Source organism: Anser brachyrhynchus (assembly GCF_964034855.1).
Source record: "Anser brachyrhynchus genome assembly, chromosome: 1".
Taxonomy (NCBI): Eukaryota; Metazoa; Chordata; class Aves; order Anseriformes; family Anatidae; genus Anser; species Anser brachyrhynchus.
The window spans coordinates 95,286,659-95,306,668 of record NC_137694.1 but is presented as its reverse complement, the minus strand read 5'-3'; the positions used below and the strand labels follow the sequence as shown (position 1 = coordinate 95,306,668).

Sequence of the window (20,010 nt, the reverse complement as noted above, 5' to 3'; positions counted from 1 at the left end):
CAGAGAGTTACGTGAAAGAAACCAAAAGATGATTTGTTTACAAATGACATGGGAAAATTTTTTTCTTCATTGGAGTTTCTTAAAAAGCACTTTGTAGGTACAGAAGAATGCTATGTGCTCTCAATAAACAGGCAATAGTTTCACTGAAGCAATATGATACCAATGCTCTTTGACAGCATGGCACCTCTTATTGAAAACTCATTTGCTCACAAAACCTGATCTTCTAAGGAATATTCCACTGAGGTCACTTGCACTGGAGAATACTTTGGCAGACAGACCCGTGCTGTTCCATATGGTTTCCATCTCCTGAGTCAGTAACATGTCCAACTAGCTTATATTATGCAATATTTGTACAAAAGCCTAAAGGCCATCCGGAGATGGTAAAATCTGAGGCTGAGAACAGTTGACTCCACTTCAGATCATACAGACTTCCAGATCTAAAACTTGGTGGGATGTTAACCAACAGAACTGAGTGAAGGGGTCATAATTGCCAATATTGCCAATGTCAAAGGGTAGAGGTTAATCGCTAAACTATCTTGAGGATAATTAACAGAACATTTCAACACATCACTCTAAGTAGAACACGCCAGAAGAAGAAGGATCAAGTATGTGAAGTACACTGCCTCTGCAATAGACACAAATGTCAATGAATCAATTGTCTGATTTTCAGTCTTGTACTTCTAACACAATGCTAACTTGCTAAGGATGGGCTACTTCCTAAATATTTCTTATCATAAATATTTAATTATCATTCAAATTGCTATAATAAATTCATATTTTTTCTTCTATATAATGACTATAAGTATACTGAAATCCTATCTTGGCTTGGCATTATAGACACATACACCATGGTGACATGGAGAACCGTTTTCTTCACTTAGGCAGATCATGAGCATTTTGATTCATTAAAGGTAAACAAAACACAAGCATCACCTAAGTGATTCTTTTTTCTCCATTATCTTTACTGCTATTCACGGGTGTCAGTACATCTTTACAGAGTTGAAGTAGACTGAGATATTTAAACAAAACGAACACTACATCTCTTACAGTCTCTTATGGGGCAAAGGGGAAGTAAATAGGTGGTACTTCAACTGACAACATTCCATTAAAGCAGAAGGCACATTAAAAGCAACTGCCCAAGAGGAATCAGCTAACTGGACTAAACATTTAACTGAAGAAAGAGAATTTTGGGAGATGCGTACCATAGGCTGTTGCACAGCCACAGCAAAAGCAAGTCTCACACAGTAGAGTAGCAAACTTACCTTCTAAACATAGCAAAACACTGGTAGCACCGCACTAAAGGAAGAACACTACACATTGCGTTAAACAGTTTGTTCGAACTTTGAGTCAATGAATGTCCAAAAAGAACATTCAGTTACTGAGGAGGAAAATCAAACTTGATGAAAGCATTGTGGTTGGTACCATATACCTCGATTCTTTGGCTGGATTAATACCAGATATATGCCTCTTCTAAAGGGTTCTTACTTCCCACTAAACAACAGCTGTAACTTTGTGGATGACACAGAAGATAAGTAAGATAAGATGGTAAAAAATGGTGCTAAAATCACTGTGGGCAGAAGACTTCACAGCCTCCTCCACAATCAGCTCACTTCTTTGATTTCTAACCGTAGGAAACGGTTTGCTTCCTTCTTGATCAAGAGAGCAAAAATTAAATCTATGAGCAACCTCAAAAACCTTTTATTTCTACTAGAAAGAAATGCAATTAAGTTACATGCTTAGACATTTGCTAATGTTTCACAACGAATTCCTAATAAGCATTAGCATTGTGTTTGCAATAGTCTTTGAAATGCCAATTGGTGATAAAGATCCAAAGTTGTTCAAGAGAATTTTTTGAAGCTTGAAAAGGGTTAGTTCAAAATTTTTTGGAGGTAAGAAAAAGGCATAGTAGCTACATGTTTTTTTTTTTCACATGATCAAAGTTTGACATCCAGTTTAATGGTGTCAAGGGGACTTTTATTATCAACATCAAAGCAAGCAGATTAAAGGTCTAAATTAGACAGCTACAAAGTTTGTATAAATAGAAAAATAAAAGGAAAAAAACATTCACATTAATGCAAAGATTCATTAACAAAGCAAGATGATGCTTTCAAACAAGATGTTGATGTATCTCGAAAATGGGTGCACAAAGTTCTTCTTTGTTTTACAAAACACTGCTGAGTTGAATAGAGCTTCACAGGAGGTAAACAAAGACCCCCCCGATAGTATTTTGTCATAAAAGGAAGAATACAAAAAGGAACACCAAAAAGAACAGATCATGGAATACATCAAGTTCAACAGTTTCTTCCAATTTATTCAAATACAAAGGAAGGTAGATCCAAGTCCACTGGTTTAAGAACAATGGATCTGTGGTGAAACAGCAAGACTTGTACTTCAGCATGTAGGCATCTGACTGATTTCCAATCAAGACAAGTAAAGGCTCGATAACCATTAAATTAAGCAAAGGAGCAAATTTACTTCCTATTCAGAACTATTGCTTCCAGTGTTTTCATTTCCACTGTCAAATTTTTTCAGCCACACCAGATAACAACCTGCAAAGCTTCAAGCTTGAAATGCTAAATTAAAAAATGATCATTACAAAAACTGTTTTCTGTTATTTTACCTGTCACTAGCACAGTTACTTGTTGCTGTCCAGTCATGTTGAGGGTTCACTAGGATGCCCCAAGAGAGGAACACAGAGGTTGGGGTGAGAGTGCCAACTACCAGCTGCAGAGGCTTTTGAGTCTTGGTCCGACCTAGATAAGAAACATGCAATTCCAATTACAAGTTAGTTTCTCTTGCAGTATGTAGGGGAATGTTTTTGCAGTCAGATAGTCAAGTAAATAAAGTCAAAATTTGAAGATAAAGGTACAACAGCTCGCTCTCTTTATTACAGCCAGCACTTCTAATGTATGATTTAAAAACAGGGGGTAGAGGGGTGCCTGTGATCTGTTTGTTGACTTCTCATTGAAGGGAAAATGGAACGGAGACTGCTCCTTCCCTGAAGCCAACTGAGCAAGAACAGAGAAAAAAATATAGAATGAAGTTTGCAGAAAGGAAAGGATACAAGTAGAAGGCAGCAGGAGCAGAGATTAGGTTACCACTTAAAAAAAAGCAGATATCAGACACACAGTCAAGCCCCAGAGGCAACAGAAAGACTATTTTTTTAGGAAGTTGTATAGAACATATTTCAACTTAGGAAGAAACTAGAATATTTTACTTCCAGACTTATGGATACAAGGTAAATCGGAAGGAAAGAACCCGTCTTGCTATTATTTGGTGGGCAGGAGGGACACCGGTTTACAAAATTTTGTTACAATTTTATCTTTTAATAAGCTTTCTCTATTACTCATTTTTCTGATTATGAAACCTTTTTTGGTGTTTTTGGTTTGCTTAGTATGAAGTTAATCTGCATATAGCTTAAAGTTCTGGCTGTCTTGGACTGCATCACTTAAGGTGTTATACATAGTTCAGGACATTACTCTCATTCCGTGTAATAGAGAAATAGTGTCTTCTTGGCAGGATTCCTAATAACACTGCAGTTGTGTCCACAAATAATTCATACTGTCTGCAGCACTTTTCATCAAGTGTGTAAAAAGAACTTTATTTAAATGAGGTTTAAAAGCTAATAGTTGGAAACAAAGAAGCGATCTAGAGCAACAACTTTGAACCTGAAGTTTGTGGACTGCTACAAGCCCAATGAGAACCTTCATTGTATGATGAATTAAATGGAAATTCATATATTCTTTACATCATTCTACATACTTGAAATATCTAAAGGATCTGTACCTCCTCATAATACACACATGACCACAAGTGTACCAGAAGTTTATAAGTCACCTATCTAAAGGTTATGTTTTTCACTGTTGTGAAACAAATCGAAGTTTCTTTTCATGCCTTTTGATCCCTAATATCTGTTCACTTAGCAAGCCCAAAGAAAGTTTGACCTGTACTTTCCACCAATTTGCATTTAGACACCTTAACTGTGTGGGTTTTTACTGTACATTGATGATGAACATGTTAGCAAAAAACAAATTAAAAAAAAAATCAAACAAACCGACCACTCTCTACCCATAAGAGGAAGTAGGATATGCTTTAAAATACTATGGAGCATCTGAAGGCAAATATCCAAATAACTTTCCTGTTTTCTGGACCAGTTCCCAGGCTCCTTCTCCATTGTTAAAGAAAAAATTAAAACAATCAGTATGGTCATTTACCAAACCACTTGGTAAATTTTCTGTCTACAGTGAAATCCCTTTTTGATCGCTTTTTGAGAAAATACAGAAAACATGCAATTTGAAAACAAACAAAAATAAAACCCCACAAGCTCTCATGTAACTTGAACTCATAGTGTTGTTTTTTGTGACCTACGTATAATTTTCAATATGTCTTATTATGTCATTTGTGACCAATTAGAAACTAATGATTTATGTACTTTAAAACCAGGAAGTATGTGATCATCTATTTTGATCTATATGAATACAAAGCATACAACTCTGTATTAATCAGAGTTTGAACCAGAACTGTAAACAGTCTTCATATGTAAATTTAAAATTGTAGCGACACGGATTCTACCATCATCCTCAGTAATTTGTCCAGTTTAACTACTCTCACTACTAAGATGACCTGCTGTAATATTTAGTTACCATTAAGCCAACAGTTATTCTTACACTTTTATCTGCTCAACTGAAAACTCATATATCAGACTCTTGTTTGACAAATCAGTTTCCGTAGACTATAGATAATAAAATTAATAATGTCCATATATAAATATAAAATTGGGCACATTTTTGGTCCATGTTTAAATATATTTATGTGTGTATAAATATACAAATGCGCGCACACATGTATATACACAGTGGGTCTGAAACATGAATCACTTTTCAAAATGTTTCCCAGCATTCTGTTCTATGTTTGGCTTTGAGTGAGCAGAAATTAATTCCAGCCAGGAATTAGAATAAACTTCTTATAAAGATTTCTAAGTCTAAACACATACATATATACTAACAACTTATTCTTTGCAACAGCACAGTGATCCTGAGAGTCATCCCTGTACCAAAATAAGGAACTAAAACCTAACAACATTAATGATGTAATCAATGTCATGTAGAAAGTCTTTGAAACAGACAAGAAGCTGAACTCAGATTTCTGCTGTGCTACGTATATTTTAAGCTAGAAGCATTCCTTTTTCCTTAACTGCTTTGTATCAGCAAGCACTGTAGGAGTGCTGAATTACATACACACAGGTCACCATTTCTAATTAGAAAAAAGAGCATTACCATAACCATGGATGAAGGAATCCTTAACCGGCAGTTTAGAAAGAATAACTTCAATCCACCACACCATTGTATTTCAAAACTTTTACTTTTTTGCGTGCACTTATAGATCTCTTTAAACATCAGAAATTAATATTCTGAATTTCAATTCTCATTTATAAGAGCTTTTTACAAAAACCATCCTTAGATTTTGAGCAATCTTCATGTGAATGCCACATACATGACTAACTGCTGACTAGGAAATACTGTCCTACATTTCACCTTCATAAGGAGTTCATGCATCCCAGTCAGACACCTACAGTTACAAATACCTTTTCAAAGAAAACCAGTAAAAGCAAGATATTGTCCTCCTTAAACTACTTGAAGAAAGAGATGCAGTAAAATACCTGAGCAAGACTTCTTGTTATTTGAAACACGTGCTGGTCTTACTGAAACCAAATACCGTGGCTCTGCATCTGTAAATGAAGAAACAAGTAATGAGTATGGTGTTGCTGTTTATTTAAGAAAGGGATTAACCTATAATTCATAACAAAAATCTAATATTCAGTAAAGGCTTGACACATTATCCAGTCTTCATGGTCTTTAGGCATGTTTGTTCCAAGGTTTATTCACCAATCATGCAGAAGTATTCTAACCACTAGAAAGAATAACACATCCCTGCAGTAAAGATTTTACCATTCTTTTTGACTGAGACATAACAAATAGGTGAACTTGCCAGGACATACATGTAACACTTCAACCAAAACATTATTTAGAAAGCAAAGGAGAAGGAAAGCTCAGATGAAGAGGAAAAAAGTGAGAGTTGCTTAGACAGCTGCCATCTACAGGCTACTTACAGTCTTCCCTCTCTCATGAGGTCTAGCATGTGAACAGTAGAGATGAAGCACACCAGAGGAAATTTTGCTGGCCTACTGAATGGTATAACAATATTCATATAACACTTTTAAATTGTTCTGGTGGAACTGAGAAATTTTACTAGGGTACCAGATCTTACCTCTTTGATATACTTGCAGAAGTAGTGAAAGCAATGACTGGAGGGGGAAAGGTTCTAGTCTACTGCTCCCATCGCTTCTATAAAGACATAGCCAGAGCCCGACCCAAGAGCTGATCCCTGTAGTGGCTGCTGATGCTGCCACATGAGGAGGACTCTCAACATGTGAGGCTGCTGGTTCAGGTATTGTCAAGCAGCTTTTCTACAAGTGCTTAGCTACAAAACAATCCACTACAAAATACTCTCCACTGTTAACTAGTAGCATATTTGCTTGTTATGTCAAAATAGTGCCTGTTCTCTTTGCATACATAACCATTTTCCACTGCTTCTACTGCCAGACATGTTAGCCTGATATTGCATATGGAGATGGTTGGTTTAGTGCATGCATTTTTATAAAAGGCAGTTTGAATAGACTTGCAAGATGTCCCAAGTAGTTATAAGAGCATTACCATAATACAGAGTTGTCTTAATGTCTACAATGTATCCTATATTCTTTTGAAATTAAAAAAGAAAAAAAATACTTAATTCTGCTTTTAATATAAGCAATGATTACATTAAAAAGATGCAAAACAAAATAAAAACAAATACCTATAACACAATAACCTTCGTTGACACATTCTGCATCAACTTTACAACCATTTATTTTTTGCCATGTTTCTTCCTATAACCTTTTTTTATGTATTGTTTCAGACTGTACACCTACTGTAAACAATGTCTCAGTAAAGAGCTGATATTTGTAGAAAGAAGAAATAAAGTGTACTGGCCATTTCGCACAGCATATACCCCTGTAGACTAACACTACATTATTCAAGATCTGCACGACTGTCTGGTTGCAGGAAATAATGTCTGACATGCTCAGTAGAGCATCCACATCACTCACTGACTTGCTTTATAAATAGTTTTACAGACCTTTTCCAGAGACTCATTGTGAGATTTGACTGTTAAATCCTTTCACAGTTTTAAGTACTCTCAATGAATGTAAAGTTATTAATAATATCTAAGAGAAAGGGACTCGTGTTTGTATAAAAAATACAGACGGCTCTGAGTTTGACAGGATGTTCTGCATGCTATTACAATAGAAATTACGTTGCATGCAACAGGAGAGCAATAGTTCAACCATTTTCTTGGTCATTAAGTTCATCTCAGAGACAAATTGTATCTTCCATACTTTCCAATGTTTATATTTACTTTTAATTTAACCTCTATGCATTTTCTCACAGGAAGAAAGAACTTTTGCAAAATATTTCTTAAGACTTTAAATGAAAAAACCTCTCTCCATCTTTACTCCAGTGTAATCCTTTTTTTTTTTTTGCGCTGCTTCCCATAAAAGGTTTGACTGCTTCTTTTCAAAAAAAAGATATCATACTGCATAGCCAAAAAAACACAGAGCCATTCCAGAGACAAGAATTTCCATTGGATTCAGATTCAGTCTTTGGATTCAGATTTAGTCTTATCGGAATGGCCTATATTTCTTTTCAAGCACTGCAGCCATTGCAGAGATGCAGAGTCACTGCTAGCTGGGTGTCAATTGTGAAAGAGCTTGGAAATTGTTTGGAAATACCAGTCTTCATAGGAAATAAGGAAATTAAGCAAACAAAAGTTTACACAAACTCTGACATATTTGAGAGACATCTGATGCAGTTTGGATGACACAGGCACACATGGTAAGAGGCCACAAGTTCAGATACGTTCATGTTTCTGGCAGCTAAAGACAGATAACCTCACCCTGCAGCTTAAAATAATAAATGCTTTGATTAACACAATGCTAAAACAGCGATTTTAGTTTGGAGAATTCAGAAAGGAGATTTTCCCTCACTGTTGATATCAGAGGTTGGAGTTTTCCACCCTTCTTACTTACTTAAAACCAAGCTCTATTATTACCCACCTGCAACACTGGAAAAGAAGTCATAGAAGCTTGCAAAGAGATGAGTATGGGCAGAATTTGGCCCATACAGATCAAAGATACTTTAGCTACAGTTTTTAGAACAAAGATTTCTCTGTGTAAAATTTGTATACTAGTTTAGATACATGTAGCCAAATCCTTATCTGCAGATGAGAGAGTTAATTTTCTTCACATCCCAGTGTACCATCACCCTGGAGTCTACCAATTAAACAGAACCACTGAGAAATCTCTTACATCCAAATTTCTGTAAGGAGAGGAAAGAAAATCAGTACTGAATAAACAAACAACTTGCAGCACTACATAAAAGGCTGTGCCAGACTGGTAAAAAGTAACTTAATTTGACTTATTCTATGCATGTAAGTCACTTGACACATACACTATGTAAGTACTTTAATTGTTTATTATTTTAAATGGGTTTCTATTGTTCCCAAAATAAATATAACTGAGATGAGCACTGAAAACAACTGCTCAAAGCAGTGTGGACAAAAAAATGAGTTAAAGAAAGAGTGCAACTAAAAGTGCAACTAAAAGTGCAACTATCCCTTCACTTACAACAAAGTGACTTGATTAATATTTATAGAGGCATACAGTTCTTCTGGGATCTGTACAAGCATATGGACATTTTTTGTACTCAGGCCTGGAACCAGAAATAAGTGACAAAAAACTATATTTATAAATGTATATTAAAGAAATAATATAAAAACTTTAAATATATATATATATATATATATTCCCCTGTGCTTTAAACCAAGTGCTTTAAACCAAGTTTTCTGCTGTGCATTCATGGCCATTTGGGAGACCGTTACAATTTTCACAAAGGGCTGAGCAAATTCAACTACAATAGAGTTGGTTTTGAGTGTCATTTTGAGCTCTCACAGACTACGAAGTCACTCTTTAAAATATACATATATGTATATATATATACACACACAGCATATTGCAAGTACATGCATAATCTTGTAAAGATCGAGAATCTCCTAAATGAGGGATCTCTACAGAACCATGCAAACTTCATCAAGTTCAGTTAGAAACACATTCACAAATTTGACAGAAAAATCTTAGGTTCATTGCAGTTTAAAGCCTTCTTGAAGAGCTGGTACGTTAAGATGAACATAACAAACCTGTTTGTTTGAACCTGTTGCTGCCTACCCCCCACTATTAAGGCTGGATTGGCAAATGCCATTGCTAACCTCTCCTTTCAGGTGGCACACAACTGGTTCTGTTTGAACCCCCTGAAGCTGCAGATGAGAAGGGAAGTCCAAACAGACAGGCTTAAGCCTTTAGCAGAAAAATGACCTTAAGCACCAGACGATTGCTAGTCAAATCCATGCCTAATTTTTAGTGTCATAAATCCCCAAGCAAGTGTTTTTGTTGTTGTTGGCTTGCTTTGCTTTTTATGACAGTTCAGTTGGGTGGCTTCAAAATGTCATCAGCACTGCCCTTTCAAATGTCAATACTTGCAAGTAAATAACGCAATGCCAATTTGGAGCAAAGCACTGCACTCAGGCAGGCACATACACCTAACCAAATGGCTTCTGAAGCAGGAGGGAAGCCTAGTACTTGTAAAGAACTAGGATTGGTATCTATGTATGTATCAAAAACTAGTATCATGCATAAGCATTCGGTACATATTCTTACATTTTTTTCTCCCACCTCTCTCTCTCTCTCAAAAAAAAAAAAAAAAAAAAGGCATTCACCCATCTTTTTTTAGCTTCTAAACACCACAGCTATTACAGCTTAGTGAACCATCACCAATTTGATGAAACACTTCTCTGAACTCCTTCAATGACTCAGTATTTTTTTCATCCAGACAGCCTGAAAGACACACACACGCTACATGTACACACAGGTATGTCTACAATTCACCCCAGGAGAAACAATTCAAAGACTGCGAAGTTATACGAAAGTAAATCACGACTTTGGCAACATTATAAAAGAAAAATCAACTGTTTATAAAAAGACCAAGATTCTGTGATACTAATGCTATAAAATTATCAAAGCAAAAAAACCTTCTCTTATCCACCTGAGCAGTTTCAGAAGATGACCAGCCTTGAGGAATGTAACAAAAATGCAGCCACAAAAACATCAAACTAATACAGAATAACACTAATTCCATATGCTGTGAGCAATGCTTTGAAACCAGTGGCAGCAGGCAACTAACATGCATTGCAAAGCGCTAGCAAATTCTGCTTCTGTTCAAGCATGGATGATTTCAGGCATACTCTGTGAATTCAGTTCAAGGTTCTGCCAATACAAAAATGCAGCTGAAAGCAAAACAACGTAAGTATGACTTGACTTACGAACTTAGAATAAATTTTAACAAAATATTACAATGCATCATTAGAATTAATATACTAACACATTCAAGAAATCAAAACAAAACAGATTTTAGCTTCAGGTCTCAATTCACTGATCTGATTTTAAGGATTGCTAAAGACTGACTCTGGGATGGTAAGGGCAAAGGCCAGAGGCAGAGAAATGGAGGGATCAAAGCAAGCTGTGGCGTAACAAGCATTGGAAAAGACAGAGAAGCGGGATGAAGGGGCTGGTGCAAGTGCACCTGCTGCCGGTCAGTATGTTTGTCCAGGTGCTCATCTCCTTCTGAATTAATGTGTACATTATTTGGCATCTCAAAAGGCACGCAGTTAATACACCTGCATTTTTGTGAGCATTATTGGGTATAAGAAACTGCACAGCAAGATCTTTTAGCTAAGCGCTGCTCTAGCACACATCTCTGAATTACACTTAAAACATGATGATATTGGATGATATTAGAATTCTTCCCTATTTGTATGCAAATTTCACCCGCAACTTATTACAGTTGTTATAAAGCAGAATTGCCAGCACATTCTCCTCTTCACTGCACAGCCTGGTTCAAGTAAAGGAAAGGCCAAAGTATGGCAAAGCTCTCAGTCAGTTTTAGGAATTCATTTTATTCAGTATGTCAGCTAATTGCTGTCCATTCTTACAAAATTTTCCTCCGAATTGATCTCCACCCAGTTTTTTGGGTTCCTGCAGCAGTGATAACAAATTCAAGGAGGCTGACATTGCAATCTTCTTAACCAAGTTAGATAAAACTAGCACAAATTTCTCAAGGAAATATTCTTTCTTTTCAAGTTGTGTAGACTGAAGAGATTTAGGTGAAAGTTTAAATCAAGCTCAGAACTTTTGGATGGTCTATTCACCTTATTTATTAGTCTAGATAAATTTACATTTCAATATCTTTTGACACTGTCTGATTAGTTTTCCTTGACCAAAAATAATGTTGCTTACTATTGTATAAGCTCATAAAGTACATCCAGCACCAAATAAAAGACATCTTGTATCCTGATACTTCTTTGTACCAAATTTTAATGCTGCCTCATCACTGCCATTTACCCTTCACTCTGGTTCAAATCCAGCTGTCCAGCAATGCATGAAGTTGCTCAAGAGTTGATTGCCAGCATGAGCTCATTAAGTGTTCAGAAAATCCAACAAAACTCTTTTCTCTTTTACATGCCCTCTGCAGGCAGTTCCTGATTCAAGGATATTGTTACACAATTGCTGGCTCAGATATTATTTTAGTTGCAAAAGAAAGAGGGAAAAAAAACACAACTATTTTAAGAGAAGAATTGATGCAGGGCAGTGCTGAATATTTTGGTGGATGATGTGTAGGTGGGTGTCACACTTTCTACAAACCTACACATCTCTACTGGCTATAAATCCTAGGAAAGATCATATTCTCATTTATTTCTTCTAAAATATAGGCACATACACATATGATTTAATAAATTATTCAGATCTGCTGACTTCAAGTTTAATGTTAACAGGGTCATAAGAGATGTATAAGCCAGCAGAAGATCTGACTATATTTCATTTGTATTCAACAGTGACAAGGTAGGGAACATTGAAGTCGTGGGCTTTATATATAAATATATTGTTGTGTATACTGTGCAACCTATTAAAAATCAAGTTCATTGTTGCTTCATACCCCATACTCTAATTCCAAAGCAGGGACAACTATCCCAAACAGAATATTGGTCTTGCTGCTCCATAAACAAAACCAGGCATTCAGAGCTAGCTCAAGGGAATGTCTGTAAGGCATTTCATTCTGCTGCATATACTTATCCTGGTTGCTAGCAAGGACAAAGGACATTTTATGGGAATGATGCATTTTAGGGAATCAGGAATTGTATGAGAAGTCTGTATGTTTTCTTACATTAGTCTAACTACGAAATTAATGAAATAATATATATATATATATTGAGTAGAATGTAGAATTGCCTGCATGTATGTAACTTTTTCACATGAATGACAATTCGTTTTCAAATGAATTGACCATTTTAATACTGTCAGGTCAAGATCCACTTCTGTCTAATTTCTGTCTAGACAGAGCAATTCCATTGTCCTGGATCTAGTCACTCTCTCAGGAAACTGCATTCTAAAGCAATCATCCCAAAACCACTGGGAAAACATACCTTTTAGTAACTACCAAATGCCTTTAAATACGCACTTCTAATCTTTACATTTCAGCAACTAAGCCAATTTAAAGTTGTGATCAGCTTTAAAGTCCCTAAATCAATTGGGAAAGGTCTTCTCTTTCCATGAACTACTAAAACTGACAGGAGAAAAGGAAGCCTTAAATTGTACGAGTCTTGGTCTAAACAGTCCACAGTGTTTCTTCACATTTGGGATTCATTCCTTCCATCCTGTTCAGTAAAAGCTGCAACCAACCACTGTTCAGCACAGCCTGTGAATGCCATCTGCTTTCTGTACGTGTAGAATAAGCTGAAGTGAGAGAGGACTGAGAGGGCATTTATCAGGGTGAACACGAATACTTTCGTATATGCTTAGTTGGTTTTATTGTGGGGAAAAATAGGTGGAACGCACCAAAGACCATTTGCAAAGTGCACGGTGCCACCAGAATCACTAGAATATCCAGAACGTGGAATAGACAATATTTCTGGAGTGAAATTAAAAAGAAACAACAACAACAAAAAGCTTGCTTTGAATGAACATACAATACTAGGCCAATTTCGTCACCTATGAGATGTGCTAGAAGCACAAAAGTAACCTAAGACTCTTAACAATACGGTCAACGGGTACTTGTACCTTCGGAAAATATCTTGAGAGTATTTATATTACACCTCTACAATACCTTATATTTTCCAACATCTACATAAATCAGGGTCTGAGCTGAGTTCACTGGGTACCAGAATAAAACTAGTCCACTGTTGCTAAAACCATGAACCACCCTGCAGTAGCTCCAGCTTGAGGCAGTACCTGGTCCCTAAAATTGTAGGGGGTGTTAGCAGTCACCACTGTCTTTTCTCCTCTGAGGCATGTCACTCTAAAACAGAGCCAAAAGCACAACCAATGCTTCTTTCTTTAGCTGATGTACACACACACAGAAAGTGTAATCAACACTGCTCTTTAAAGAGAGCAGTGGTATTTAATATTAACGCAATGGGAAATGTTGTGCTCTCTTTTTCCAAACTCCAATGAACAAATACACTAAGCAGTTAATGTAACCCTAAAACTCTTAACTAAAAGGAATAGTTCCAGTAAAGGTATTGTTAATTGCCTTAAATATATGTTTGTGAGTTGAAGTACATACATATTGCTGTTAGCTTCTTTTAGGTCCTGTGCTTTCAATGATGAAAACTTTCCAACTTTTTCTTCAAGTTGGAAATGCTAGTCTTTATATCAATATTATGTTGCATATTGCATTTGTAGTTATCGGACATCCAGAATCATTCATTGTCACTAGGAAACTCATTGACAACTTGTTTTAGCGTGAGCAAGCTAAAATTTTGAAGTTACTCTCCTTTAAAATAATTAAAAGGAGAGTATTCCCCAACACTTGTGCCTTTCTCTGTCTAGACACACTACAGAAAATGTTTAATTTCATTACAGGAGATATGTATAATAGGGTTTCTCATCTTCAGTGTTCATTGCTTCAAGATTTTGATAGCTTAACTGTAAGCTTTAACGAATATGCATGCAGCTAGCCACTCTGACTGCAGACCTAAAGAAAGGTGTCTACAGTCCCAGCCATTACATATTAGCATGAGAGTTGCAGAAAACCCAAGATCACCTATGCTCCAGGTGATGTTCAGCTCTATGTTTTCACATGGTTTCACAAAGCATTAGGTATTAAAGCTGCTATTAAATGGTGAGAAGTACACACCATCTACACATGACACTACGTTCAGGGCTTTTTCCTCTTTCCAAGGATCTCAGAGTACCTGAAAAATATGAATCTCCACTATTCCCGCAACATAGCTATGCAGATATTACTTATGCACGATTCTACAGAGAATCCAGTATATCCTTGTCACTGAACTGATTCAAAAGTTGCACACAGGATACATTTGATTCATAAAGCTTAAGTGATGGCTATGAACTCATACACTGGATTGGCGACAGAAGTATGGAGAGATCCCAGGAGTACAAACTCACAGAAAGGAATAAATCAACCTTTGCCAGAGAGATCTTATGAAGGTCTCTAGTGTCTTAATTATTTTGTGTCTATCACCTTATTTATTCTTTTTTATTTTACAGTTTTCAGCCTGGAGCAGACACACAGAACTGCCTTCACTTCTTCACTCAACACATTAAAAACAAGGCAACTGTTACTTCTACGCTTATGCATCTTTTCTCCCCCTGGACTTACACTGAGATCACTGACATTACAATGATGAAGGTAATACAAGAACCAGGATTCATTTCAGGCTAGAAAAGTGTAAAGAAAAACAATAAGAAAATCCTCAGAAATTTAACAGATTTCTTAAGATATCATATCCTGATAAATCAATGTTTTAATAATTTATAAGACAATTCTAGCTGATCCAGTTCTCTTGTCTTGCTATTTTGCCCATACTGACATAACCCAGAGTTAAAGGGACAGCCTAATTTACTCCTCCTTTCCTATCACAGGCAACCAGATATAACATGCAGTTTAATCTCCTCCATACAAGTACTCGTGAAATTTTCTGTAGCTTCTGACACAGAAGGTACAGGTTATTCTGTAACATGCAGAATTGGAATATGCCTCTATAAGAAAATGCATCATTTCATAAAAAAAAAAAAAATCACATCATAAACATTTCCAGCAAAGAGAATTAAGCACACAGTTCTCAAAACTGTTTCATTGCTTCTTGTTCTGTGTTAAAAACACGTACATCTCCCTTGTATACTACTTTACACTGCAACTTCAGACAAATTATCCCATATATGTAATATATGTAATATGGTTAATACAGTACAATCTCTTACAATGAAAAACTACTGCAAGTGAAAATCCTTAAAACAAGTATCAATAGCAAGCTGTTCCAAACAATAAGAGTTGTTTGTCCTCCTTGAAGGATCTCCTAATTCCACTGTTATCTGAAAATCTTCCCAAAACAAACTTAAACACAAAGAAACCCTGAGCAGCACCCCAATAAAAACAAAAATTAAGAAACCCCAAGGTTCTTGATCTCATCGCTACGTTCCTACACCATGACAACAGCAGCATGCAAAGCAAATTGCATGCAAAGCCTTACCAAGTTCAGTTATGTAGGTGTTTCCTTCTGAAGGTAAAGGAATGTACTGATTAGAGAAGAAGCTGCTTCCATAACCCAGGACAAAACCTTCAAGTTTGGTGTTCTGACTTGGTCGAAGATACCTCATGCAAACGGTGTCATCTGTTGCGTTGATCTGAACTTTCAGGCTCTGTCTTTTCACTAGGGAAAGAGTAAAAATAAGAGAAGATCGAAATGTATTATTGTGTAATTATGTGTTCAGTAAAGGAATATGACAATATGGAGGACAGTTCGATTTGTTAATTGCAATTAAGAGTTGCAAGGTAGAGTCTCAAGGCAACTGAGTGTATATCAACTGTTGTGTAAAATTGTTTTCCAGTATGTCCATTTCTTCCCCTCATTAGTTTAGTATTATCAACTATCACATCTACAATTGCAGTAGTAGAAGAGTACATGAAGTAACTGAAAAAATGCAAGTATCTTTTCCTTTAAATATAGGAGTTATAGCAGTATTATAGGACCCACTGGTGACAAAATTGCAAATCATGAGATTTTTTCTTAGTTAAGAAGAAATTAAAAATGATGTTTTAACGTGAAGTTAGCCATGTTGCAAAATTAGAAGATGAATAGTAACTATGTCCAAATAAAAATGTTACAGCTATGATTTATTTATTTTCAGCTGTGTTCAGCAGGAAATGTAATTTTCTAGTTGGAATTACACCAGGACACCTAGACTAACAGAAAAACTCTATGCAAAATTACCAAAAAGTTTTTTTCAATGTTGATTTTTATGCTTTCCAGAGGAGCAAGTATAACTGCAAAACTTTAACTTGTAACAACATAGAATGAATTCACAACAGAATAACCAACTTTATAGACTGCACAAAAGTGTTTCTTCCTTTTTTTTCTTGGGTGAAGTAGGATTGGCTTTTTCTTCCCCAGTACTTAAAACTTTATTATTCCCTTATCACTTTTAGGGTTATCATATTTTGAGAACTGTTGATTGGCAGTGCTCAAGGAAAAAAAAGGAAAACAAAACAAAACAAAACAACATACAACAAACTAAAACAAACAAAAAACTAATGATTCTTCTCCAGTAATACATTTAGGGGTATTATTTTTCCTCTTGTTCTTGAAATATAAATTTTTTATACCAGACAGGTTTTCAGGCATTGCCTGCAACCATGAAGGCTGAAAATACTTTTTCAGGGAAAAAAATAAAAATAAAAAAATAAAAAAAACCCTTTCACCCTTTCCTTTTAAAACATAAAGAAAACCACTGAGAGACATGTCATTAAATAATAGGGTAGAGCAATAAACAAAGTCCTTTTCTTTCTGTCTCTTTTCCTTCTCTCCCTCCCTCCCTCCTCTCTATCCTCTCCCCACAGGTAATTGCAGACTGATGTTCAAAGTTTCTTTAGACAAGCATATATTGATTCTCTGCAATCACACCGCTTCCCTTTTTCTGGAGAAAATACGATGACAGGAGTTGCTGAGAGGCCACGGTCCCCATTCTCTGAAGATGATTTAGTAGTAGTGATGAGCACCTGCAATTGTCTGCACACTTATTGAAAAAACCTAAGCCAAACACTTCATGCCCCTTTCCTTTATACAAAGGAGCACACAAGTAAAACTGATGGAAAACATGTGCCTCCGATTAGACCCTTTCTTTATCTGAAGACTGATCAAGTAAAAGCACTCAGCCAGGAAGCCATCCCAATTTTCCAAAGGCAACTCTGCCAGGTTCTGGAAGACTGCAGGAGCTGAAGAAACCTCAGCTCCCTGCCGGTTCCAGCAGCATGACATCGGCCTGGGGGAAGGGCCACAGCTGCTTCCTCATCTGGGCGAGATCCGAACTTCTTCCGTTCTCACTCTGGGAGACTCCCAGGGTGTGCAACTTTCAGTACCAACAAGGCTGCACACAGCAGAAACCAGGCTGCACACAGCAGAAACCAGGCAGAAGTCCCAACAGGCTTCCAAGACCTCTAATATGCTTCATAAAGGTGCTTGGTAAAGTCTAGACCCAAGTCTAGGATTACTGTCTCCAACTGACAGCAAATTACATTTGTTAAACTTTAGTAGTCCGCTAAACTCTGAATTACAATACCTAACTTTGGAGAACGAAGCATAAATGAAAGATGGTCTCCTTTAAATATTCATGTCTAAGCAGAAAGTAAGACTTACAATATTTGATTCAAATATAACAATTAGATTTCTAAATTAAAACTTTTACTCAGACCCAAAAACAGACTAAAAAACCTCAAAGATCTATTTTCATTTTAAATATACAATAATTTCACATGATTTTTTTTTTTTACAGTCATTTATATAGAAATACCTCACAGTTATATTTTACACTAATTTGAAGAGCTAATTCTAATTCAAGGTTGAATTCAACTAGTTTTGATCCGATTAGATACCATGCCTTATTTGTAAATCGTCAGTTATAGTGACATGGGAACTTTATTTCAGCCTAAAAATGTTGAGTTCAGTTTCTAATGTACAAAGTCTAATGGGATCCCAGGACAGCAACAACTCTGAGGTAGGATCCCGAAGATTTTTTCTTTTTAGCTAGCACATCGAAACAACCAAGAGAGCTTTTCAACTCAAGGTCAGTTCCATTGGAACACAAACAGGAATAATGAATGTTTAAAAACTGAGAAGGCAGAACAGAAAAGGAAAATAGGAGACTTACTTAAAATTAATAGGAGATTTTATCCTAAAATCCTTGTCCGGTCCACCCTGTCTTGACAGGGCAAATCCTTTCCTTCTAGTTCACTTTTAAGTACAGGATCCTTTCACTGATTTTCTGGATGGTAACGAACACTACAGAGTCCTCACTTTTTTTTGGGAAACCTTCTTTGCCTCTTCTTGGAGACACAGCTATGGTCTCATCTCTGTGCTATCCTTAACATATGCACCAGTGGTAAGCCATCTCCTGCCCCTTCTGTAAGCTCCTAATAACCATTTCTTTCTCTCCACACAGCACATGTTCCCCTCGCAGAGAGGGATCTCTGCAAGGACCCCTTTCTCCCCATTTCTCCCCTTGCTGCCTGACCCAAAGAGCAGCACAGGGCAAGGCAAACCAGTGGCCTTCTTCACTATTTAGCTGCACCTATTTAACGGAAAGTAACTGTGCTAGAGCAACAACACAGGTACAGCACTTCGTATGAGTGCACTGCGCTCCCTCCATGAGCTCCATGCATTGTGGCCCCACCAGAACTCAGGGATGAGCCACAACAGCTCCAGCGGTAACCACCAGAGGTGGACCTCTTCCAGACATGCACGGACAGAAGTGCTGTAACCAAGGCCAAAGCCGGCTATAAATAGGAGATAATATAACAGTAATCTGTTGATCCCTCAGCTCACATTACATGAGCTGATGGGCAGCAGTCATGTTCTCTCAGGTGAGGTGCAGTCAACAGAGTCATGACCAGCTCTTGGGTTGTCCTGATGGGAGAGACCACTCCACTGAATCCCATGCTTTCTTTTACCGCTAGGGCCACTGAAGCACTAAAGGTTCGTGACTGAAATCACGAACAGTTTGCTAGGAAGTTTGTCTGGCACTTGGGTGCCAAGGAGTGGAAGGCTACAGAGGAGTCCAAACCCAAACGATGACAGGGACAGAGGAAAGCAAGCAGGTACAGAAAGCACTGTCTGTCTTGGCGGAGCCACCAATGCACTACCACGCTTGGCACGGACTTCTGGTACAGAATGGCCTCTTTCCCCAGAGAAGGTCAGCGAGCTACTTAGTTATCAGGTTGGTCCTCCAAGAAGCCAGGCAGCCCTTGGGCCTGCTGACAGCTCAGCCCTCTAGAACATTTCCAGAAGGTCTGAGGCAGACCCGTGTGGTCACCAGGAATCCACAAGGAGACAAGAGGTCTGCACACAGCTCAAGGCTACTTGCTGCATGGACGCTGCTGGACTATTCAAGAGAGAGCCAGCACCACACAGCACAGACATAAGGGACTTCATAGCAATCAGCCTGGTGAGCGGGGACGGCTCTTGGAAGCACATTAGCAAAACAGGTTTCATTTGTGTTGATCCCACAGTACTTTAAACAAGTCACAGAGAGAGCAGGCATTCCTGTTCTGAGTAATATCATCTTTGTCTTGGCCACCACACAGATGAACATTCATTAAGCATGATGGAATAGTCAAGGGAAGTCACAGGAACTTGCAAATGTATTTGATTTTGAGAAAATAGCCTTGTCATATCATGGTTTTAGGACACCACCACCACCATCCTGTCTCCTTGGTGAAAGAGTAGAGTGATAAACTAGACTCCCTCAAATTCCAGTGCAAAGAAACTTTGAAAGCATCTTACAAAAAGAAAAGA

General features: G+C 37.2%; 1 protein-coding gene across 50 annotated transcripts in view; it reads right to left on the bottom strand.

Moving 5' to 3' along the window:
* The window catches only part of ABI3BP (ABI family member 3 binding protein), a 172,131-nt gene that overhangs the window by 113,168 nt on the left and 38,953 nt on the right, over window positions 1-20,010 (bottom strand). For all 50 annotated transcript variants that reach the window (XM_080563086.1, XM_080563087.1, XM_080563100.1 and 47 more), the window contains exons 2-4: window positions 15,694-15,873; window positions 5,660-5,728; window positions 2,621-2,753 (exon numbers count right to left, since the gene is read on the bottom strand). In XM_080563086.1, the coding sequence (XP_080419212.1) occupies window positions 2,621-2,753; window positions 5,660-5,728; window positions 15,694-15,820 (329 nt within the window). In that variant the 5' untranslated portion in view covers window positions 15,821-15,873. The remainder of the gene's footprint in view (window positions 1-2,620; window positions 2,754-5,659; window positions 5,729-15,693; window positions 15,874-20,010) is intronic.